General features: G+C 37.3%; 1 protein-coding gene across 3 annotated transcripts in view; it reads left to right on the forward strand.

Annotated features, from left to right (window-relative positions):
• The window catches only part of VRK1 (VRK serine/threonine kinase 1), a 69,618-nt gene that overhangs the window by 21,962 nt on the left and 22,638 nt on the right, over nucleotides 1-25,018 (forward strand). For all 3 annotated transcript variants that reach the window (XM_081143263.1, XM_081143265.1, XM_081143264.1), the window contains exons 2-7: nucleotides 3,960-4,124; nucleotides 9,108-9,163; nucleotides 17,155-17,224; nucleotides 18,138-18,225; nucleotides 23,008-23,116; nucleotides 23,232-23,324. In XM_081143263.1, coding sequence (XP_080999389.1) covers nucleotides 3,965-4,124; nucleotides 9,108-9,163; nucleotides 17,155-17,224; nucleotides 18,138-18,225; nucleotides 23,008-23,116; nucleotides 23,232-23,324 — 576 coding nt within the window. In that variant the 5' untranslated portion in view covers nucleotides 3,960-3,964. The remainder of the gene's footprint in view (nucleotides 1-3,959; nucleotides 4,125-9,107; nucleotides 9,164-17,154; nucleotides 17,225-18,137; nucleotides 18,226-23,007; nucleotides 23,117-23,231; nucleotides 23,325-25,018) is intronic.

The raw sequence follows: 25,018 nt of genomic DNA on the forward strand, positions 1-25,018 counted from the left end.
TTTTCTGGAGATTCTTTCTGTTCTTTCATGCCAGTTTCTTTGTTTCCCCATTTCCCCATTTTGGCTGCCTCTTTATGTTTGCTTCTATAAATTAAATAGGTCTGCTATGACTTCCAGTCTTTGTGGGGTGGCCTTATGTAGTTGGTGTCCTGTGGGACCCAGTGTTGCAATGCCCTTGATTCCTTGAGCTGGATGCTCTGGGAATGCTCCTTATGTGGATTATGTGGGCCCTCCTGTTGTAATTTGGTCTTGCTTGCTGTTGGCCCGTTCATGTGTGGGACTGATCCTCAGGGTGGCTGACTGTGAGGTTCAACTCTGACCACATCATGCAAGTGCTGACAGAACAAAATAGACAAAACAAAGCAAAACAAGCCCCCCTGAAAAAAACCCCATCACCATCACCACCACCACCACCACCACCACCACCACCACCACCACCACCAAAAAGAGTAAGGAAAGAAAAATGAGAAAAGAGAAGAATAATAAAAGACAAAAGAAAAAAGAATAAAAGAAGAAAAAATATGAAAGGAAAGGGCAAAAAAAGATTAGAAAAAGAAAATGAGAATAAAAGTATAACAAAATAAAAAAGAAAGGAAATAGAAAAGGAAAGAGAAATAGGAAAGATTAAGGAAAAAAGAGAAGAAAAACAAAACAAAACAAAGCAAAAAAGAAGAGTAAGAAGAAAGGAAAAAAGCGAAACTTGTTGGTTCCTATTCTGATGCTGTCCAAAGCTGCCACTCGGTTTACAGGTTCCTGGCCTCCTGGCCATTTGTCTGCAGCTACAAGTGGCCCCACAGTATGTGGCTGCCTCTGCTCAGCTTGGCTGTGCCTGGGAAAAACCTGAATGACTTCTTCACATTCATGTGGAATGGACCAAAGTGTGAGGGAGGTTTTCACCTAAGCAGAAAGTTAGTTTCAAATACTAATGAATCTATTTTTCCTTTTCTTCTTTTTGTCTTTTTTGTTTGCAGAGAAGCTGATGATCTAGGACCTACGTTGAACAACTTCATATGAACTTTGTATTTAGTTTACTTGGGTTGGTGTGCTATAAGTTCCTTGAAGACTGTGGTTCTTCTGAGGAGGGGAACTGGATAATGTGGAAAAAGGTGTATTCCTACCCTATATCTTACACCATTGTCAGTGTAGACAGATCAGAATTTTACCATCAAAATATGAAACCATAAAACAACTAAAGGAAAACATGGGAGATACTTGAATAAAGTAATTTGGGTGAGGTCTAAGGATGATGTAAAATCCAAAATAAACAATATCAAAAGACAAATAAGTTGGGAAAACTTTGCAGTACAAAGAGCTAATTTCTTTACTATAACGTATAAGAAGTGCCTCTAAATTAAAAAAATGCTGCCTGTTGTTCACAGGAAGTGAAGTATAGCTTTTACTTGGGGGTATTTTCTTTCTTTTTTTTGTTTTGTGATTGGACAAGCTTATGGAATATGAAAAGATTTCTGGTTTTGATCCCTTGGTGATTGTTAATTATAGGAACAGTAATTTTTTAAATGTCTGTAACCATAAGCTATTTACCAATACAGAAAACCTTATCAAGCAAATAAGACTTAATGAATTATGAGGTACTTTTATAACCACCACTACATCAAGAAATAGAACTTTGCCAGCCAAGTGCCTCATTCTCATCACAACTTTCTCATGCTTTTCCAGTGTAACTTCTATTTTTTATGAAAGCCATTTCCTTTTCTTTACAGTATTGTCACTCAAATGTGCATCCCTAAACACTGAAGCTTAGATTTGCCTGATTTAGCTTTGTTTTACATGTTGTTTTTCAGTCTTTTTAAATCTAGTTTTTGTTTGTTGTTTCCCCATCTCTTCTTTTTTTCCTTCATTGAAGAAATTAAGGATCTGTGTACTGTAGGATTTCCACAGTTAGGGTTGTGCAGATGCTTTTCTGTGTTACAGTTTATCATGTTGTTCTGTTCTTTTCAGAGCCTGTGAATTGGTAGGCTTGATCAGATTCAGACTCTATTTTTTATTTTTTGGCTAGATTGTTTCATGCGTAGTGGTGTGTTCTTATTATATCAGGAGGCACATAATGCCTGGATATCTCTTATATTTTGATGTTTGTAGCTATCGAGGTTAGGTATCTAGATTCATTAATTCATTAGGAGGGAGAAACGGTGTTAATCTAAACCATTCTTAGTCATTTATTTAGCTGAGATTTTTATGTAAGAAGAACTTTCTCTTCATCTTCTGTGGGTTACCCAGTGGTGCAGTTTATCTCAGAAGAGAGGATAAATTCTTGCCCTTCGCTTATCACTTTTCAAAATTGAGCGGTTTTCCGTTTACCTTCTACAGGTGACCACTCAGGATTTCTTACTGTTGTAAACTCTTGGATTTACCCATTTTATATGTATTAATCAGTTGTGGTGGTTATCTTTGTAGACACAGTTGCTCATTTTTGGTCAGTGGGAACATCTTTCACGCTGAATCCTTAGACATATTTGACATCACTCTAGTAGTTTTTGATAGCTTCCTTGATATCTAGAAGCTACAGGTGTTCAAGTTTATCTTGTGCATTTGCAGCTTCGGACATGGAATCAGTCATTTCTTCAACCTGATTTCTTTTCATAAGAATTGGTATTTCAAGAATACAATTCGTGTACCAGGGATGCTCATCACTACTGGGTTGGTTATTGTTTCCAAGCTTTTATGTGAATGGGGTTATGAAATATAAAGGTAGGTAGCGGGGTGTGTGTGTGTGTGTGTGTGTGTGTATTCGTGTGGTTTTTGTAAAAGATAAGATACCTTCTGAATTAAATATATTTCCAGGTGTACACCATTTTTTAACCTTCTTTCATCTATATTTGCTTCCTTCCATATTTGAATCCTGATTTTTAAGGATACAAGGGGAAGACAGAATTAAAATACCACATAATCACTCACTTGCATTATTCCACATTTGTGCGTACAGTAGCCCTAGTTAACAAAACCAGCTATCACCACAGTATGAGTACTGGATAATTACTTTTTTGCATATGTTCTCTGATTTTCACAGTTGTACTATATCTGAACATATAGCCATTATGTATTCTTTTCCTTTATTGCCTTTGTTGAGCTTCAGGTTCTACAAGTAAATATCTATTTACTGCTCCCTATCAGTTCTTATGTTAGTCATTTTGGATATCCGAGGCTTGTTTTCTAGTAGATAGATTCTTACTCCCTTTTTCCATGTTGATAACACTGTGATGTCTTCATACTTGAAATTTAACTGAGTATGAAATCTTTGGTTTATGTTTCTATCCTCAAGTCTTAAATACGTTACTTTTCTGGCATAAAGTGTTGCTGTCAATGATGACAATCTGATTTTACTTTTCATATAAAATATCATTTTTTTGGCCTGGGTGCTCAGAGAATATTTTCTTTTACTATTAAGTTCAGTGATTTTATTAAGCTGTGCCTTAGTGTTGGTTACCCTGGGTTGATTTTTGTTAAGTATGTGGTGTGACCTTTCATTATGGTCTTCACTTTTTTTTTAAGTTCAGAAAAATTCCCTTTCCCCTCGTGTTAATTGTCTAGTGTTTTCAATCTCTGTGCTGTTTTCTTATCACATCGTTATTGACCTTTATAAACTCATTGCATTATGCTAAAGTGTGCATACTAATTGGGTGCACCTTTCTCCCTCAACTTCATAGAGCATTTTTGTTGTTGTTAAATAGCATTTTTAGTCGTAGGTGATATTAGATCACTGGAACTTTAGATTAAATATTTTCTTGAAAGTAATTGCATAAATCATTTTATTTATTGTTTTCTCTCCAAAATTAAGAGAGAATCCAATAGGGTTATAAATTAGAACAGGTGTTCTTTAAGTTTTAGAGTTAGTAGGATTTTGAATAGTGCCTGTATTGCACAGAAGCTTTCCGTAGTGGAAAATGTTTTGAACACTTCTAGGATTATAATTCTGAGTGCTGCTTTGTTTTACATTTTAGTGAAAATGCCTCGTGTTAAAGCAGCTCAAGCTGGAAGACAGGGCCCTGCAAAGAGACATCTTGCAGAACAATTTGCAGCTGGTGAGGTAATCACCGACTTGGCAAAAAAGGAATGGAAACTAGGATTACCCATTGGCCAAGGTGGCTTTGGTTGTATATACCTTGGTAAGTGTATGACTACTTCTAATGAATTGTCAAGCCAAAGATTTATGTGCTTTCTTCTAATAATCTACAGTCAATTTAATGTTATATGAGTAGGCAAAAATGCATCTCTGACATAGGAGTGGAAAAGAGGATGGTTGATTTAGTCACAGTTGAAAAAGAGAGTATCTGTAATATTGTCAGCGAGCACTATGGCTTTAGATTTTTAAGAAAAATCTAAATTTTTAGAAAATTTAGATTATATGGAATATATATATGTTCTTTTGAGATGCAAAGAAATTGATGTACATTTTCCCCCCCACCTCCACCCAGTGAGAACTTAATTCCTCTATTTTGGTTTAATTTGGCAATTTTCAGATCTTAATAGTTGTAGATTTTTCCCCCTTCCTATACAACCCTAATAGTGGTCGTTGTGGAATTAGGAGAATGATCTAGAAACTCATATTAGGCCTGATTTAATGTACTATTTTTTAGCATATTTACCTTGAAATTTTGGGGATCTATTGTGGAACCCTGAGATTCTGTAGGTTAACTAAATTGTTGATTTAAAAAAAACATTTTACCTGATTACTTCTAAAGCTGTCTGCTTCACCAAGAATATTACAGTGATACAACACATTTCATATTTGCTTTTGATATTTCTCTCTAACTTTTCTGTATTCTTACTCCACCTCTAATCTCGATTCAGTTAGTCATCATTAATTATTTAATTTCTGCCTGGAGGTTTATAAATTTTTGTTTTTAGTAGTGGAACCCCTTTTCTCTTTGAAGCAATATCTTTCTCAGAATACTAATATTGTAGTGTAGATTACCATCATGTGGGAACCTGTTTGAAGTGCAAATTCTCAGGGTCCACCCAGACCTGCCAATCAGAAACTGTAGAGGACCCCTGCATGCTGAAGTTTGAGACCCCCTGACATAGGTAAAAGAGCAGCTGCTCCTGCTGTACCTCCTCCAGGACCAATGGGCTGAAGTTGTTTAGCCGGTCTCTAGAGGTGTGTTCGTGAAATATAGTTTGAAAACCACTGCTTTACTATATTTCATAAACATGATTCCTTTGGGTCAGTGGGAAATAGGTGTTGATTCTTTAGTTTTGTTCAGAGCCAAACCCATTCCAGTGAACTAGGTTATCTCTGACTGAAGGTGAAATTCCTCATAAACCATGAAAGGTTAGTAGCTTTATGAGCCAGGTATATGTTATTTGACCGATTAATTAGCTGTCTCTCTGCAGAATGTGTGGGTTAGGACAGCCCATGGTAGGAACGGAACTGGTCTTTAAACAAGCAGGCTCTTCATTTTGTGCTAGCTACTTTGCTTTTGTAACCTTTGGCACATTGGAATTTGCTTTGCATGTGTGCTGGCTGTTTTATTCCTCTTTGTACTTTATCAGAAAGTGCCATCTGATAGTAAGTATTTTTAATATTTAATGGTTGAAAGATTTCTGTGATAAAACTCCACTGCTGTAAACCTGGGTTGATCAATCTGGAGAAGGGGTTTGCTTTAATACTGCCTACAGATTCTCTCTCTACAGCTGCCATATCGAAGGTCATCAGCAGTTTCTGCTCATGAATTAAACAGATTGCTTTTGAGTTTTCTTTGGGTATTTTCTGCAGCATTTGATATTGTTTATCTTTCACGCTTAAAAATTGCTCCCGTCGTCTTTATGACAACATACCTTCACCTGGCTTTCTCTACCTCTTGGGGTGTGTTTAGTCTTCCTCATAGGTACCTCGGTGCTCTCCACTTTCCTTTGGCTCACTTTATTCTGCATATTCTCTGAGTGATCTTATCCAGTCTCATGGCTTCTCTGATTTTCTCTTTACTGTTGGTTTCCAAATCAGAGTCTGATCTTGCCAGTCCTCTTCTCAACAGCTTTTATTTATAGCCTAGGACTTGACCTCCTCAGCGCAGGCCCATAGCTGGTGGCCTACAAGGGATCCCTATGTGATGTCCCACAGGCATGTCTAAAACTATCAACCTCTTCCATCTCCTGATCCTCTTGAGGTCAGGAGAAGATCATTTGAATGAATGACATTCCCAAGCCAGACATGGGGAAGGCTTTCTCAGGTGTTCCTTCACTCCAGTCCCTAGCACCTCATCTAGTCCTGTTGGAGTGACTCCTCAGATCCATTCATTTCTCTCTGCCTTTGCTGCCACTACCTTGCTAGTGCAGGTCATTTTCGTGTCTTGCCTGGATTCTCACTATAGCAGTGAATCTCCTCTGCTCAGCCTTGTCCCCTTGCATTCCATTGTTCACACTGTGGCGTCAGTGACCTAGACTGCTAATCAGATCTTATGACCTTCCATTTAAACATCTTTAATGTCTTCCTGGTGCCCTTAGGATAAAGTACCCAAGTTTTGAGAATGGCATACAGGGGCCTTCATACAGTCTGGTTCTGATAAAACTTTATATTCATCCCTTTTATCCTCAAAATCTATGCTTCAGCTGCAATGTGATCAGCTTGATCTTTGTATGTGATGCTGCTTTTGCTTCGATTTTCCAGATCTGAGTTTAGGGCAGGCATTACCTGTTATGGTTTCCCTGTGGTAATCCTTTCATAGTACATTTCCTGCTGCATGGAAATGACTTTTCCTCCTTCCAGAATAAACGTGTTTCTTGAAAATGGGACAGTTTTCTTACGGTGTTCCTAGTGCCTGGCATATTTTGCAGTACATATTGTTTGAATAAATTATTGAGCTTCTTTCCCCCTTACTTCGTTTGAATTGTACCGTATTATTAGTATACTATCCATGTTTTAATATTTTGTACACTCAATGCTTGCTTAAAAAAAATCGACTGTGCTTTATTACTAATTCAATATTTAAGTGACTTTCCCTGGCTGATCCTTCTGCTCATTAGCCAGTTTTATGACTTGGTATTTCTCCTTTAGACTGAAGTATTGTAGCTGCTTCCCAGCTGGTCGGTAGTTTCCTGGTGTCCTTTGCCTGTCCCTCCTCATCTCAACTTCTAATGTGAGAAAGCCTTAGGGCTCAGTGCTAGGATTGTTTCTTTTCTGTCTACACGCATTTCCTAGGGGATCTCTTACAGTTCCATGGGCTTTCAGTGAATAGCATTCCTAGCTTGATGACTCTCATTTTTTTTTAACTTATACCATTCTTCTGAAACTCAAGATTATACAGGGTGGAGCAAAAGGAGGTTTACAGTTGTGGGTATGTGAAACACAGAATTCTTGTACTATTATTTATTAATTATTATATTATTTTCCATACAAACAACATAAACCTACTTTTATCCCACCTTGTATATCCACTGCCTATTTAACATCTGAACTTTGTTGTTTAACAAGCATCTCAAACTTGAGACACCCACAGCACCAGCTCCTCTTGCAGTTTTCTCCATCTTAGGAAGTAGCATCTTTTTCTTTCCAGTTGCTCAGGCCAAAAACCTGGAGTCATCTTTACCTCCTTTCTTCCGCTTAACCTCCATATCCAATTCATCAACAAATTCTTTGGCTCTTTTTTGAAAATATGTTCACAATCTGGCCACTTCTTACCACCTTGTCTGCTGCCATTCTGGTTCAGGCCACCGCCATCTCTCACTGTGAGTACTGATCTCCCCGCCTTGCCCTCTACGCTCTGTTTTCCACAAAGCATCCTGAAGAATTGAGTCTGATCTTGCCAGTCTTCTTTTCAAAAATTTCCAGTGGCTCCATCTCATTCACAGAGCGACAGCTTTGTCACCTATCAAGCTCATTGTGTTTGTCCCCTCCTGCTTTCCTGGTCTGTCCTCTGTTGCTTTCCACTCACTTATTCTTCTCCAGCTACTTTGGCCTCTTTGCTTTCCTCAGACATGCCAGAGGCTCCCACCTCAGGCCATGGGTGCTGGTTGTCCTGGAATCATCTTCGTCCAGACTTTTATATGGCTCATTCCTTCACTGCGTTCAGACCACCGCTCTCCAATGACACCCTGTGGGTGAGGTTTCTATTACTATCTTCCAGTACTACCTGCCTTCCTTTCCTGCTGAATTTTTCCTCTGTAGCAGTTATCACCTTCAAATGTAGTTTATATGTATAGTTTTTGTTAATCCCCACCCGAGGATATTTTTTCCATTGATTTTTAAGGAGAGTGGAAGGGAGAGAGGGAAGAAGAGTGAGAGAGAAAGAGAAACACTGATGTGAGAGACACACATCGATTGGCTGCCTCCTTCCCTTCCCCCAACCAGGGCTGGGGATGGAACCTGCAACCCTTCCGTGCTTAGGCTGATGCTCTAACCACTGAACCACACCAGCCAGGGCCATGGTGTATATTTTAATTGTTGCCTCTGTCCTACCACTGAAATATTAGCTTCATAAGAGTAGGGATTATTTTTTCTTGTTCACTGCTAAATCAGTTTCTTAGAAACTTGCATATACTAGGTACTTGGCAAAAATGTTTGTTTAATGAATACGGGCAACCTTATATTTCTAACTCAGTGTTCTAGGGCAACTGTGCTTTATTTGCATGAAATAAAATGACAGCCACGTTAAAATTATTCTGGATAACAATTCAGAGTTCTAGTGCGAACATCCTGAATCTAGATGAGTTTATTCCCCCCAAACCAGTGAATTTTTTTGAAACTTTAGCTCCCTCTTTTCTTACTCCTACTTGAAAGGATTCCTTAGTTTATTAAATTTAAGAAATTGCATCAGTTATTGTCTTGGGAAATCACAACATACGTTAGCATATCAAAGACCATGCATACTTTTGAATTAAAGGTTTAACTTAGAATTTTTCATACTTAATTGATGATCATATTGAAGATACCAGCCATTGTAAGATGCATTTCAGTTTCAGACATGTTAAAACATAAAAAAAATTGTCTTAAAGTTTGTGATACATATACTGAAACACATGTTTGGGAACTGAAATTTATTCTATCAGGTTATAGATAATACAGACCTAAATGTTAATAAAGGGTTAGTAATAGGCTATTTATAATGATGCTACTTCTTGTTCTGATATTACACGTCACTTTTTTCAAACAGCTGATAAGAATTCTTCAAAATCGGTGGGCAGCGATGCACCCTATGTTGTGAAAGTGGTAAGAAAATACTTTTTCTTTTTTGTCGATTTAGTATAATAGTTTGTTTATTTTGTAAAAACCCTCCTCGATAACTAGAATTAATTAAACCGTAAAGTATTACATTTTTAATAATGTTTAATAACTATTTAATGAGGCACAAAAGTAGCTTTATAGTTTTAAATAATTTGAGTTCAAAAAGCCCCTCTCCTGTCTTTTGAATTCGAGTGGCAGTAGTATTTGGGGAAAAATAAAGCATAGAGGTATGCAAATGTGGAATAAAAATATTCAGCTCATTCTTTTTATTTTAGCTATATTTACAGTAGATGAGATGCCTTTTAAATTTATATCCTGAAAGACTATACTACCATAATGAAATTTTGCTGTATTTTATCTTGCACTTGCTTCTGAACTACTTGGTCACTTATTTCAGTGTATTTCCAGTTTTCTTCCCTTCCCCTTCTACTTTAGTAAATTAAATTATTTATTTAATTGTGATCACTTTGAACCTTCTTTTGGCTATAAGAATGTTGAAATTAGTTTGTAATGAGTAAAGGTCGGCAGGAGTACATCTGACATAAGCGTACTTGAACAGCCGGGTCAGTTTTAACTGCTATTTTTTTGTTATCAATATATTATGCATTTTTGTCAATATATTATGCATTTTTTGGCTTACCAACATTTGTAATTTCATTCTCTCAAAGTTCTTTCGGACTTATATAGTACATGTTTTAGTTACATAGAGGAGGTAACGGTATCTGTTATTTGAACAAATTACCACATATGTCCCTCCTCCTTTTTTTTTTTTTTTTTTTGCTAAGGGCTACAGAATTCTGGAATTAGAATTCCACCCCCCGTTTTGGTTTGTTTTATTTTACACTCTCTGCAAAAGGAATATATATGATTCCTTATGAATTAACTTTTTTGGACCTGAATTGTTTTTTTAATGATTGTTTTGAACATTTTTAAATTCAGGCACAGTTTTTTTTATAAGGAAGTATGTAGATATTAAACTATTTGAATACTGCAAGTACATATACCTTGTAATTCCCACCCCTGTTAAAATGTAGACTATTTCCATCACCCCAAAAAGATTTCTTGTGGCCTTTTCTGGTCGAACCCCTATTTCCTGCATCTTTAAAATAACCACTTGTCTGTTTTTTCCACTGTGGTTTAAGTTGTTCCTGTTCTAGAACATGGTATAAATCGTCGTGTGCAGTGTGTACTGTTTTGTCTCTGACTTCTCATGCTCAGCACTGTTTTACAGGCTCATCTGTGCCACTGGTGTTTCAGTTGATTGTTCAGTCTTACTGTTCAGTAGTGTTGTATCGTATAGACATAGTTTGCTTTCCGTTTCCTGTTGATAGGCATTTGGATTGTTTCCAGTGTTTGTCTGTTATGAATAAAGCTTCTATAAACATTCTGTACAAGTGTTTTTATGGATGTAGGTTTTTATTTGTTTTAGGTAAATACCTAGAATTGCTGGTATATTTAAATTTATAAAAATGTACCAGATTTCCAGAGTGGTTGTATCACTTGGTACATCCACAGTCATATATGTGAGTTCTGGGTGCCCCATGTCCTCTTTTAACACAGTCTTTGGGTTGGTTGGTTTGTTATTTAGCCATGGTATTGGAAGTGTAGTAGTGTCTCACAGTTTCAGTTTGCACACTTTTTTTTATGACTGATTTCGAGCACTTTTTCATTGTGCATATTAGCGATTCATACATTTTCCTTTGCAGAGTGCCGCCTCAGTCTTTTGACACTCCTCCATTCCCACTTTTTTTTTAAGTAACAAGGTTGTTTTGCTTTTTAAAATTTAGTAGTAAGAGAGGTGTTTTGGATACAAGTCCTTTTTCAGATATATGTGTTGTAAATATTTTCTCCCAGTCTGTAGTTTGGTTATTTATTTCTTAATGCTTTTTCTGCATCTGTTGAGATGTGTCATAGGATTTTTTTTCTTTATTCTGTTAATGTGGCAATTACATTGATTAATATTTGAGTGTTTAACTAACTTTGTATTCTTAGCATACACTCTGCTTAGTTATGGTGCATTGTGCTTTTTAATAACACTGGAATTGACTTGCTAATAGTTTATGAAAGATTTTTTCATCTTTGTTCATGAGGGATCTGGTCTTTAGTTTTTTTCTGATACTTCTAAATTAAAAAAATTTCTCATCTCCTTGCATGGCTTTGGTGCTAGGGCTGTTGGAACAATGTACCAATGTACTTGGTCTCCCCCCCGCTGTGTCTTCAATCTACCTTTTCACTCCTGGCTCCTCTGTGGAGAAAGCTGGGGCTGTCGTGGGCTCACTTTGTTTTCTGGGTGTTACAGGTCACTGTCTGTACTGCCTGTTTTATCTTATGTATGAAAATAGTTTCCTGTATTTTCCAGTTGCTTCGTCATGTCCGTAAGTGGAGGCGAAGTGGATGACTTTAGAGGGAGTCGCTGGTGCCCTTGTTCACGTTCCTTCGGGCCTTGTCATTTTGGACTCTTCTTCCTCACTTGTAGGATCTTACTCCTTTTGAAATACTTGGTTTGCTTCTGTGTCAGGAATGAAAATTCTTTTTTAAAATTTTTTTAAATATATCTTTATTGATTTCAGAGAGAGGAAGGGAGAGGGAGAGAGAGAGATAGAAACATCAATGATGAGAGAGTCATTGATCGGCTGCAGCCCGAAACCCCGGGCATGTGCCCTGACCAGGAATCGAACCCTGATCGCCTGGATCCTAGGTCGACGCTTTAACCACTGAGCCACGCCTGGCCGGGCTGGAATGAAAATTCTTAACTGTTAAATTGGGTCATTTGAATAGAATTGCAGAATATTAGCTGCATTTGTCTCTGATACAACTAATTAAAATACTGAAATCTATGGGTAAGATTAGTTTCTTCTTAGGATCTTTAAACAGTTTCCATTGTAAGAAGAGAGCAAGTTAAAAAAACATGGTTAATTCTGACTGCTCTGCAGTTGGCTGTGACCTGCCCAGTCATCTCCGGGCCTCTGAAGGGAGGTGTGCCGGTGCTATAGCTTCTGGGGGACCTGGCATGGAACCCTGTCTGTCTGCTGTGTAACCCAGGCTTCTTTAAACTGTACTTAATTTTAGAAGTATGATACTCTTCTTTATTATGGGTGATTCTAAGTATTTTAGTTGTGAGTCAGTGTCACTTCACTTTTACTATCTCTTTTACCTAGAGTTATGAAAAATGTGCAGTAACAAGTATTTTTTAACTGCTTAAGGTAGCGTATTATCTTATATTTCTAACTTTAAAGCTATTTGTTATTAAACCTGGTTTAGGGCTCTGCCTCTCCTGTCTCCTAATTTAGTTCTGTTTACTTTCACCTATATTACTCTTTGTAATTAGGACAGTGATAAATATTCAGCTGATTTCTCTTTTGCAGTTTATATTTCAGTAACATTTTCGGTGTGGTAGTTTGTTTGTGATCCTGGAAGAATGCCATAAACAAAATAACATTACTGACTTTCTCTTTCCTCTCTAAGGGAGAGTTTTGTAACTGTTTGTTCCCTGGTACCTGTCTTTTCTGAACTCCTTTAAACTCCCATAGCACTCATTCTATTTCCATTTATTTCCAATTTCGCACACCAATATCCTTCTCATGGCACTAATTGTTTTTAGTTTTTTATGTGTTTTATTTTATCTCCCTAACTAGATTTTAAGTTATTTCATGGTAAGGACCTGGTTTTAAACTTTGTTTTCTTTAAGCTGCCCTTAAATGCCTAGTTTATTCTTTTGAAAACTTTTTAGCCATAATTCCTACCACCTTTTAACTTCTTCATGCCACCTACTTCCATTTCTTGCTTATGCCTTTAGAATAGGCTTGCTTATAGTTTGCCTTCACTTGTTGGTAATGTTACGCCACAACTCTGTCCACCACTATTCTGTAATTCGTTTATTTTCAGAACTTTATAATATTATGTTGAAATGTTTCATCAAATATAAACATATAAAATGAGTAGTAGATCTTTTCAGTATTAAAATCTGAACTACTTACCAACATTTACCATATAAAATATTAAGGGCTATTAAAAATCATGTTTTCAAGGAATAAATACTTCTCTTTGGGGAAATTTTATAATTAATACTAAATAAGAGGCAAGATACAAAATTATAGTATAGAGGAAGTTTTATAGAATAGCTATGTATGTGAAGAAAATATATCAAAATATTTCCAGATTTTATAAAATGAGCACGTATTTTATTTTTAGAGAAAAAAAAATCTCAGCAAATGTTAAGAAATAATCAAAGGCAAATTGCTTTTTAATGTGACCTTAGACTTAATAATGTGATAGCATGTTAAACTGTGGTTCTCAGCTCCTCTTGTACTGTGTAAGCAGAATCTCTGGATGCATGGCCTGGTGAGTCAAGCTCCCAGAGGATGCTTTTTTGCATCAAGGTGCACAGAGCACCTTAATTATGTCTGGTGGAACTGTGTGTGCACCTTCATGTTTATCTTTGTTTGGGGGTCTTTATTTTTTTAATCCTCACTCAGCATGCTTAGAGAGAGGAAGGGAGAGACAAACATCCATCTGTTGCCTTCTATACTTGCCCCAAACAGAGATCGAACCCGCAACCCAGGCATGTACCCTGACCTGGAATCGACCTGGCAACCTTTCGGTTCACAGGATTATGCGCAACTGACTGAGCCACTCAGGCCGGGAGGTGATCCTTCTGTTCAGTAGGGGCATGTAAGCACCCTGTTCTGGTAGAGCTTCTGGTAGGGCTTCCACCAACCTGTGGGAGACTTGTCCAAAATTTGGTTGCTGCTAACATGCATATCTGCTGTATGAAAGAGCTCCAAATAGTTAACCCACAACTTTTTTACAGTTGACTTTGAAGTGAAGTTAAGACACACATGTTCAAGATACATGTTTAGGTAAATGCTAAATATATCCTCTCTTCTACTAAATGAGTGTGCCTGGTTTTGTTTAGGGTCTTAATCCCTATTGTTGTATGGGAGCAGCCTTGGAGTCCTAGTGCTGGGTCACCAGAGATGGTAAACTTGTGTCTCTGTCTCAAGATAACTGAGAGACTCTGCTTTTTATTTTAGGAAAGTAAATGTGCTGAGAGAAATGGTAAATTGATAATAAGTTGGATAATCAAGGAGAAAAGTTCTCTTTTGTGATTTCTTGTTAACAGATTTTATAATAATTAGTTCTTTGAGTTATACTCCCCCTTTGTCAGTGAGCTCATAGAGAGCTGGAGATGAAGGTCAGGCTTTTGGATGTTGGGTCCTAACAGTTCCTTATGTCATGGTCACTTTCCAGTATGAACTGATATAAACCTGTATTTAGAAGTTCTGTAGAAATAAGTTTGCAGACTGATGTTTAAGTTCCCTCACTGATGTTATGAGTAGTGACCTGAATTTTCATTTCATATATCATAATTTTTTGGTAGGAAGGAGAAGCTTTATGCAGCTTCATTTTTAAATGGCAGCCAGTTGCTTTTAGATGGTGCCATTGAAATATATCACATTTTAATTTTTTTTCTGTTGTCATCTTCATTTTGACACTTAAAAGTCTTAAAGAAACGTTTAGTGATATTCTAGTTAAAATGTCAGTCCTGATTTTTTCCCTAAATCTTGGCTATTATAGAGTTGGCAAAGTATTTTAGATTTGAAATATGTTAATAAAATTTAGTTAAGAGTGAAGGTAGTTTCTTCAACAGAAATAGCTAGCTTTGGCTAGAGTACAGTGCTAAGGAAGTAGCTCCTTTATTTTGTTATAATGGAATCTTACTGGATTAGAAAAGTCTGAAATGAGCTCAGAGAGCCTTCATGGGAGTGAAGCTTTCATTATAATAGCTCGATTTATATAGGTTGATTCTCATTATTATAAGTTTAATAAATTATTGCCTGAAGGACAGCCTGAAATTAAAGTTGATATGACATAGATTGAAATTGAATAAATCAGAATTTTATACTGATGTGTAATAAGCTGGGATTTGTCTTAGAAAACTCCTTTCAAACTTGAATTATATTAATGAGCTGATCTAAAAGTTAGCCTTTGGAGAGTGGTTTTACCAAAATTCCTCCTCTTGAATTTCCATTTCTTTCTTCGTTTCAACACTGAGTCTCTTGCTCCTGCTGAAGGCCTGTTCTCAGCCATGAGCTCTAAACATGCACACGCATCTGTCCAGCTACCATTGCTTCTGGGAAATGAGCCACACGTTCCGGTGACACTTGAGGTACTGAGTCTGAAAATTAGAGATTTGTCGTTCACACCCTAATATACTGGTTAGATTCAGCTTCTTAGGAGGTGATGATATGCCAAGCCCTTGTATACCACTCTTCCGAGGCTAGGCTTAAGTATACTTATCTGTACCACACAAGGCAAGCTTACTTTCTGGTTCTGATCCAGGTGTCATGCATGTTGCCTCTTTGCTTTTGAATGCTCAGTCTCAGCTAGGTCCTGCCTGATTCTGCTCAGTAGTTTTCCTAAGTACTTTAACTTGCATTCCTATTTTTTCTCAGTTATAAGAAATCTGAGGTATTAGAACTGTGTGTATAGAGTGGCTTTATTTAAACCTTAAGGAGAAAAATTAACGTCTAAGACAGGGTACCTTGAATGAGGAAAAAAGGACATATTTTAAGTATTTGCAAAATGCATAGCTGAAAACTATGTATTTTCACAAATATTCTCTCAGGAAAGGTAATGGGCCTCGTTTATCACTTCTGCTGCTCTACTGACCCTTGAACTGGAGCTACACAGATATTCTGTCCAAAATAACTTTTCCCCATACTTCCTAAAAGAAAAGCAATTCTGGAATTAGCTTAGAAATGTTAGTTTCGTCATTGGAAGTTTTCACTGCTTTTCAAAAGTTTTCTCAGATTCTCAATAAAGAGGATACTACCAACACAGAATAGCAAACATTACATAAATACTAACCAATTTTAATCAGACAGTATTTTCTATTTAAAAAGTCCAAAAATTATAAGATCTGACCCACCCTTCTATATTTATTTGACAAGATAAAACTCCCAACAGGCTGCTACTATTTCTTGCTTCTCAAATACCATTTTTTGAGTGTATGCCGCTTTACAGATAATTTTAACTGTTAATGTCTCTTAAAATGTGAAATGAATGTAGTCCAGTAAAACTGGTGGGAAACAGTTGTTACTGAGCTCCATTTTCCTTTTTATTATATTTATTTATTCTTTCAATTTTCTTTAAATCCTCACTTGAGGATGTGTTTTTATTGATTTTAGAGAGAGAGGAAGGGGGAGGGGTGGAACATCAATGTGAGAGAAACATCAATTGGTTGCTTCCTGTATATGCCCCAACCAAGGATTGAACCACAGTCTAGGTGTGTGCACTGACCAGGAATCGAACCTGCAGCCTTCTGCACAGGACGATGCTCCAGCCAACTGAGCCACCTAGCCAGGGCTCCTCTTGATTTTAAATTATCTCATGGGAAGTAAATTGTAGGGCCCCTTAGTTTGACACATGGGAATTAGTGTCAGAAAGGAGAGGCCGGTGCTTGATCACTGCAGTTCCAGAATATTCTTCTTCATGGTAAGGTTGGCTTCTGCCTGTCTTGATAAACTATATATAATTGTCAGGAGAAACACAAAAGGAATGGGATTTTGCCACTTATTGGTTAAGTATTGACATTTTATTAAATCTCAGAAATATCTTGTAGCCTCTTGGTGAAACAGTTAACATGGTTGCTCATCTTTTTTAAAAAAAAAAGCTTAATAAAGATAAAAAGTGTAAAGATTTTTCTTGAACTCTTGCAAAGACTGAGCTGTATATCTAATTTTGTATAATTTATCACTTACAGAATTGGAACTGGAGAGAAATATAATACTTAGGGACTATTCTGAGAATGCCTGAAATATTTCTAAAGAGTTTGACTTAAAGATAGTTAAAAACTTAAGTATCAAAACTACATTGATAAGAAAAATTGATTTGTTAGTCTTTTTTGAAGGTTCGCTGAAAATAACTCAATAATTTTGACGACTGCTAGTACTAACTCATTCCTGTGTTTTAAGGAACCCAGTGACAATGGACCTCTTTTTACTGAATTAAAGTTCTACCAGCGAGCTGCCAAACCAGAGCAAAGTAAGAAATACAGTACCTCTGTTTATACTTTTAATGTGACCACAGCTCGCTTTGTTTTTGTTTTAAGGAAAGACTAGAGCATTGCATCTCATATTATGATTCTTTATTTTTTACTTTATAAATATGTTCTATTTAAGTGAGATTTGTATGAAAGAATTCTGATTTCTTAATGAGTTTGTTATAAGATTTTACCTATATTGACATATAGACTAAAGTTAGTAATGATATATAATTTAGGAAATGTTAAAAATTGAAAAATAACTCTAATCCATGAGTATGACTCCAGGATCTCGAAATCTTTTTGGGTAGTTTTTTGAACTCTGGAGAACATAACCAGGGGTGAGGGTTGGGGTGTCATAATTGATGAAATAGAGCAGACTATCAAGGTAAAGAGCAGGGTGTCTTCTAGCTCCTCTGGGCCCTCCCCTCCCCTTCCCTCCACTCTCCACCCAAGAACCCAAGGAGTCTCCTAGTAGGATGGTATAGGCTTGGCGAACTCAAGAAAGCCTTCCATTTCTCTTAGAGCTTTATTTCCTGGTTGAGGACTTTTAGAATGAGGTATAAAACCTTTAGGTTGGGGTGAAAAAGAAGTCTTTCTATGGAAGCAGGTAAACATTTACATAATTAGGGATATTAATTGCAACTACAGTACTGTGGTTTGACTTTTTTAAGAATGTGTTTTGCAGATTTTTCATTGTAAAGACAATGTTTAGGGCAGGATAACAAAATATTGTAGGTTAATAAAAATGTTTTGAATTACTTCTTATGTATGGGCCATAAAGTACTGTTTACTTCCTTGTTTATGAATAAATAAAAGTGAAATCTTAGGTGTATAAGTACATTTTGCTCTTAATGATTTAAAAGACTTATGTCTGTCAGAATTGAAATCACAAGCATCTGTTTTAATTTTTAGTTCGGAAATGGATTCATACCCATAAACTGAAGTACCTGGGTGTTCCTAAATACTGGGGGTCTGGTCTACATGATAAAAATGGAAAAAGGTAAAAATATACATGTTTTGTTTTTCTCTTCTATTTTTGAGCATTCACTGTATAGTTGGGTTAGTGAAGAATCACACTCTGAGCACCTACAGTATGCTCCACCTTCTCTGGGCTGTGTGGAGTGTGCGACAGGCCAGCAAGATGTTATGGCTGCCCCCTGCTTTCCACAGCAGCGGATTGGGATGCACTGTTAGAAGGGGGCGCCATTGTCTGGAGAGTTGTACAGAGTGGTACCAGCTGCCTGGAACCCAGGTGACAGGTAGAAACAAACCCAGATGCGCCTTGCATTTTTTTGTCTTTAAAAATAAACAAGCAAACAAAAAACTCCATGTCCTTTATGTAAAAGGGAATCCTTTTAATTTGGCATTTTGTTAGATATATAATCTGCCCGCTGTAGTGTCTTGGTTTTTATGAGGTTTTAGTCTGGCTGGTGAGAAAAATGCTAACATGAAACATGTATGAAACAATTAGAACAGTTAAATGGTAAATTCTGTGATTCTGACTCTTATGGGTGTTAGGAGTTCAGAGAATGGAGAGAATATTGCTGGCATAGTTGAGTTGTAGAAAACCTCCAACAATTTGATGCATAAACAATACTTTTTAAATATTTGAACAGCACTTCATGGAGTAAGGCTGGAAGCTGAAATTTGAATAGATGTAGTTTGGAAGGAGTTTGAACGCTTTCATTGCAAATAAAGGAACCTGACTGAGCTCCCTCACGTAATTATCAAGGGCGCAGGTCTTCCTTGCCCTTCTGTCCTCACCCTGGCTGTGCTCCCTGTCGTGTGGTCTCAGTGGCTACTGCATCTCCAGGCTTTATATACGGAGAGTACCCCACAGCCGAAAATGGTGTTGCTTCTTGCGAGTTTCACGTTCCTAGCATGGAAACCCTTGGGAGTCTTGTGGCAGACTTCCTGTCATGTTTTCTTGGTCAGAGTTTCATCAGTGTCCTCCTTAAACCAGTCACTGGCGTGACCAAGGCAGTCACACTGACTCGTGTGGTGAAGCGTTTGGCCGTGTGGAAGGGACAGAAGCCTGAGCCAGACTGGGGCTCTGGTGGAAAGGGTGGAGTGGAGAGGCAGTGGTCGGGGGAGAGCCAGTGTCGTTTCCTCGGAAGTGCTGATTCTGGAATCCGTGTGTCTCTGAGGGAATGTGGGGTTCCCCAAGATGATAGAGGTAACACTTTGTTATGTATGGTTTTGCTGGAACAAGATTCTGTATTTTTATGAAATTTTCTGGAGAAATAGTGTAGATCAAGGATTGACTAAGTAAGTTAAGAGCCAGACTACCTGGTTTTAAATCTGTTTTTGGCTCTTTAAAGTGACTGGGTAAGTTACTCCTTTCTTCAGTTTTTTCATCTGTGGGATAAAGTAACAGCTGTGCACTTAATAAAGGGGGTTGAATGTAAAGCTCCTAGATTATATGTAAAATATATGTTGGCTTTTACTCTAGAGGGCTCTTTTATCCCTTAAATGTTAAGAACTACTGGTTAGAAAATCAGTGAAGAGGAGGGATAGCCTCTCAAGTGGGAGAGTAACCCCAAGCAGGGGTCAGGATAGGCTTCCAGCTGCTGTGTGGCTGGTAGCCATCCTTCTTCAACCAAGGAGAGAGTGTGCAGGTGAACGAGATGGAGGAAAGCTTGGAGGAGGAGACTGAGCAGAGATAGTGAGCCCAGAGGGAAGAGCAGTTTGTCTTTTGTGTGTAGTAGACAGTGAGAAAGAAGCTCTTGAACAAGGGCCAGTGACAAGGTGGTGAAAGGGCACTTGAGACTTGTTTCATGTAGTGTGCATGGTGAATTGGAGCCTGTGAGGGGACGCGGGCAGCAAAACCCTTAGAGGTAATTCGCTAGAAAGCAGATACATCTGATTGCACTCCTAGTGTACAGCATTGTATTCCTAAGAAACAGTGCACTGTTAAAGACTACATTTTGTAGAGATAATTGGAAGGGGAGTGTGGCTGAGGCTAGAGCATTTTAGAATAAAAAATTATTCCCCTCCCAGAATTTTAGTATAAACTACTGTTTTTAAACAACAATAAAGTATATCACAGTAAAACCTAAACATCACTGAACTAGATTACATTTGACTCCATCAAGTGTGGTTCTGGGTTAGTTACTGTTTCTTTATGGAGTTATTGTGAAGATGAAACTGGAACATGTAATTAGTAAAGGGTATTTTTCTGACACATAGTATGTGCTCAGGGAATGTTAGTTGCAATCATCATCATCATTTCCTTCCCTCCATGCCTCTCTCTCTTCCTTACTTCCTTACTTCCTTCTTTTGGTTTGGGAATGGTGCTTTTTCTTTCTTTCTTTTTTTAAAATACATTTTTATTGATTTCGGAGAGAGGAAGGGAGAGGGATAGAGAGAGAGAAACATCAGTGATGGGAGAGTCATTGATCGGCTGCCTCCTGCACGCCCTCTGCCAGAGATCAAACTGCAATCTCCTGGATCATAGGGTGATGCTCAACCATTGAGCCAAGCCAGCTGGGCAAGGGAATGGTGCTTTTTCTTACAGTTACCCATACCGTAATAGCACCTTATACAGTCTTATTACTTATTGTGTGATAGAGCAGAGAACCATTTAGATAGGGCTTGTGTGCGTGTGGCTCCTGTGAAGTGATCAGGGTCTGGGGAGGTGGTGGGGGTTGAAGGTTGACACTAAGGTAACTGAGGGAGGCTGCAGGGGAGAACTACCCCTGTATGGAGTAGAGGATGCTGTGGAGTGCAGGGCCCTGGAACCACACACTCGGGTTTACTTCTTAACGCAGCATTTACCAGTGGTTACTTACCTCCCAGCCTGTTCCTTCTGTGACATGAAGTTGCTGGAAGTGTCTTCTAAAATGGAGCATTAATGACCCCTAAGATATTGATTTACTTTTTAGGTTGACGCTTTTAAAAACAACCATTTTGGTTCTTTATCTTTGGTAAAGATATATAAGTCCTTTTTGTGTGTGCCAGAAATCCTTACTTTTCCCTGTAACTGATTTGAATTAATATATACACATGCACACACATATATACGTATATATACACACACATATACGTGTGTGTGTGTGTGTGTATAGTGCTTAGAACAGTATCAGGATCATAAAAAGTTGTTATCTGCTATCATTAAGTTATTTATACTGATTTGTATTTTCCCATTATTTGTGTTGTTTATCCAAGTTTCCGGGTAAGCAATTGTGGTTCATCCCCTTTTCAGACTGTTAACAGAGGTTATGTTTTTGTTACCCATATATATTTTATAATAATTTTATACATCACTTATTTGTAAAAAACAAACATTTACGCGTGTCCTTGGTAATCCCTCAGTCTTTGAAAACCTGCTGTACAAGGGAAACCAGGCAGTCAAAACTGTTGTTTCCTCTTTATTACCTTAGAGGTCGCGGTACTGGAAACTCTTAAATGAGTGAATACATTGCCACTGGCTAATTGTATGACTTCAGGCAAATCACTTTACCTCCGTAGACATTAGTTATTTATTAAAGATGTTCACACAAGATCTCTGATTCTCTTCTAGTACAAAAATAGGTAGAAATTGGAATTTATTTTTTGGCTTGCTGTCTTTAATGTTAGCTCTCCCTTCCTGATTGAACGTATCATACTGTATTTTTACTTTAGAAGCCTATAGCATGTAAGTGGGATGTTTGTGTCCTGCTGATGCTTATTTCCCTATATTTAGTGTAGTGGTAAAAAGCATGGCTCCGCCACTTGCTGGAGGACAGATTGTTTTCCTCAGTTTTCTTCTGCTGTACAGTGGGGCTCACAGGAGCATCCACCTCGTACCGGTGATGCGAGTGAGGCGGGTGCTCCAGTGCATCTGAAGTGCTTAGCATGGTCTGTGCTCATGCCAAAGCCTCAGTAAATGCTAGCTGCGGTTATTATGACGGTTGTTCACCTTTCCCCCGTCGGAAGATATCTTGATATATTTTTAGTATCTTGGTCTTGGTTTTTAGTGATTTATTGAGTATTTTAAACAAGTCAGATCTGGAAAACTTAATAGAGACAAAAGTGATCCTCAGAGCAAAAAATGATCTGTGTTACTGCAACCTATTGATACTTTTCAGTGCACACAGAAAATAGAACATGGTTATTGAGTCTTAGAGTTTGAATTCCAGGAAAGACCTCTGAAAGCATGAGGCCCTGTGGAATTTGGGATCCAAAGAAGTAATGTGACTTGAGTAAGGTGACATAGTTGGTTTGTGGCAAAACCAAGTATCTTCACATTTCTTCAGAGTATTTCTTCTTTCCCAAATCTTGTCTGTTAAGTATTTAATATGCAGTCCTTCTGCACCATTTTAGCAATTTTATTGAATTAGCTATTGTTACAGCATCACTTGACAGTTTTGATTTAAACAGAATGGTAGTAATATTGCTAAAATGTGCCTTAAAAATAGAGAAAAGCAGTGACAGGAAGGAAGCTAATATCCAGAAGCATACATTAACTTCGAGAAAAAAACCACAGATATCATTCTTCCTCAGATTGTTTTGTCTTTACTCTGAATGAATTTGTTGGATCTTTCTGTGGGTGTTACCTTACATTGCTTGTGGTCTCTTCTAACTAGATGAGACCAAGAGGAGGCCTCAGGGTAAAAGGACAGGAAAGCTCTCTAGCTCTTGAGAATTCTAGTTAGAAGAAACTGTTGCAAATGTTTGTCTTACCTTTCTTCTTTCTTCCTAAAAATTGCCTTGAAAATCTACTTTGACAGGAGAGTACTCATTGCAAAGTCAGTTTTCCAGAGTTGTATTTTGTTTTTTGACTTTTCTTGTTTGTCTTCAGTTACAGATTTATGATAATGGATCGCTTCGGGAGTGACCTTCAGAAAATATATGAAGCAAATGCCAAAAGGTTTTCTCGGAAAACTGTCTTGCAGCTAAGTTTAAGAATTGTATGTGAGCTACATGTTTCTTGTTTTTAACCCAGTAAAACTATTATGTTGAAGCTCAGTCCTCTGCTGGTTGGTGTTGGGTACTGCACTAATTTATTCTATGTGATGCTTTTAGCTTGATATCCTGGAATATATTCACGAGCACGAGTATGTGCATGGAGATATCAAGGCCTCAAATCTTCTTCTGAGCTGCAAGAATCCTGACCAGGTAGTTTTATAACTTTAATTTCTACTATTTAAAACCTGTTGTTTGAAAGCAGATATGGTTGCTTTGAACTTTCGAACTCATGCAGAAGTTTTACTTTCTGAAGTAGATATGGTAATAATAATATTTTTTCTTGACACTTTTCTCTAGTTAACATTCTACATTTTTGATGCCATTTGTTGGCACTTTATCAAGTTGGCTATTTTGCCCTAAATAATATTCAGAAGAAGTGCTTGTGATACAAAATGAATTTCAAATAGCTATTTGGGGGTGGAAGCTTAAAATTATATAGTGCACCAATGAATTATGTTTGCCTGTCTGCTTTGTCATTTTTTCATTTCCTTTGTTCAAGAAATCCATCAAATGTAAGTGTTCTGTTACTTGGAAAATTTGGTCTTTAACATGTTGATTATTCAAATCAGTTGGTTTATAGAAATATCTTAGCTGTCTTAAATTTGTATGCCCTTAGTGTTTGAAATTTAAATTTGCTTTTTTTTTAGTTCATTACATTCCCTTTGTAGTTTTTACTTTTTAGGGAAAGGAGGAAAGCTAATGTTATTTTACCTTTATTTGAGTTAGTTTAGTTGGAGTCAAGGGATCTATACATTTTTCTCATAGTTGTTTCTATGATTTTGGTTAGTAAGGTTTAGTTGACATTTCATTGTTGGGCCACTGTACTTACTCCATTCTCTATGTTCTCACTTCTTACCTGATCTTGTATGAGAAAAGGTTGTCAAAGCATTTTAAATGTTTATGTCAGTATTCCTCATTCATTTCTCTTTCCTCAGACCTGTCTTTAACTTCTTCTTGCTCAGTTTTTCCTTTTTTTTCTGTAGCTCCTCTTTCTTTTCTGTCACTCGTATATTTGCTTCTCCCCCGTCTTTGTTATGGTGGCCGTAGAGATCCGTGTGCATATACAGGAGAAAGTGGCTGTACTAAAGCATGCTGATGGAGCAATCTCAAAGGCTGTCGCAGAGTGTCCAGCCATCTTGTTTTAGATTAAAAACAAAACACAGCTAAGAACCTGAACAATAAGGATTCCATTAATTGAAGTAGACTGGACTTATGCAATATAATAAGTAATAGTACAGCCTGTTTCAGTTTATTGCAGTCGACTGAAAATGCTGCTTTGTTTCTGTGGACGTACTCTTGCAGCTCTGTTATTCTTTGGGCATGTGCTTTGGATGGGGTTATTTTTCTGGTATTAGATGTATGTGCTAGATCCATCCCCATAGTTTTATTTCAGTTCCCTCTTGTGACCAGCTGCATACATTTGTGAGGCAGTTCCCAGTATTAGGAATGTAATATGAGACTAAGGCATAGAAGAACCCCAGGCTTATTAGATTTGTATGCTAATCAGGCCCACATGTGCATGCCCACAGATATGTGTGTATATAACATTAAAATTTAGTTTTAATTTTGAAGACTTGACTTTAATATATAATATTTAAATGTAGGTAAGAGCCTCATCTGAAAGTTCTTTAAATCATTTTTATATTCTGGAATACTTCTATGAAGTGAGTTGATACTTGATTATTTTACAAGTGAAGAGCAGAGGAATGAAGACAACTAATGTATCATATGCCACCTAAGTTAGCGGGATTATACTCGAGTGTGGCAGTTGTATCGCAACAAGTACTGATGGTTTACTTAGTGCTCAGTTTTTTCAGACTGTTAGGAGAAGTATGAGGTTTATA

The sequence above is a fragment of the Miniopterus schreibersii genome, assembly GCF_964146895.1.
Source record: "Miniopterus schreibersii genome assembly, chromosome: 1".
In the NCBI taxonomy this organism is placed as follows: Eukaryota; Metazoa; Chordata; class Mammalia; order Chiroptera; family Miniopteridae; genus Miniopterus; species Miniopterus schreibersii.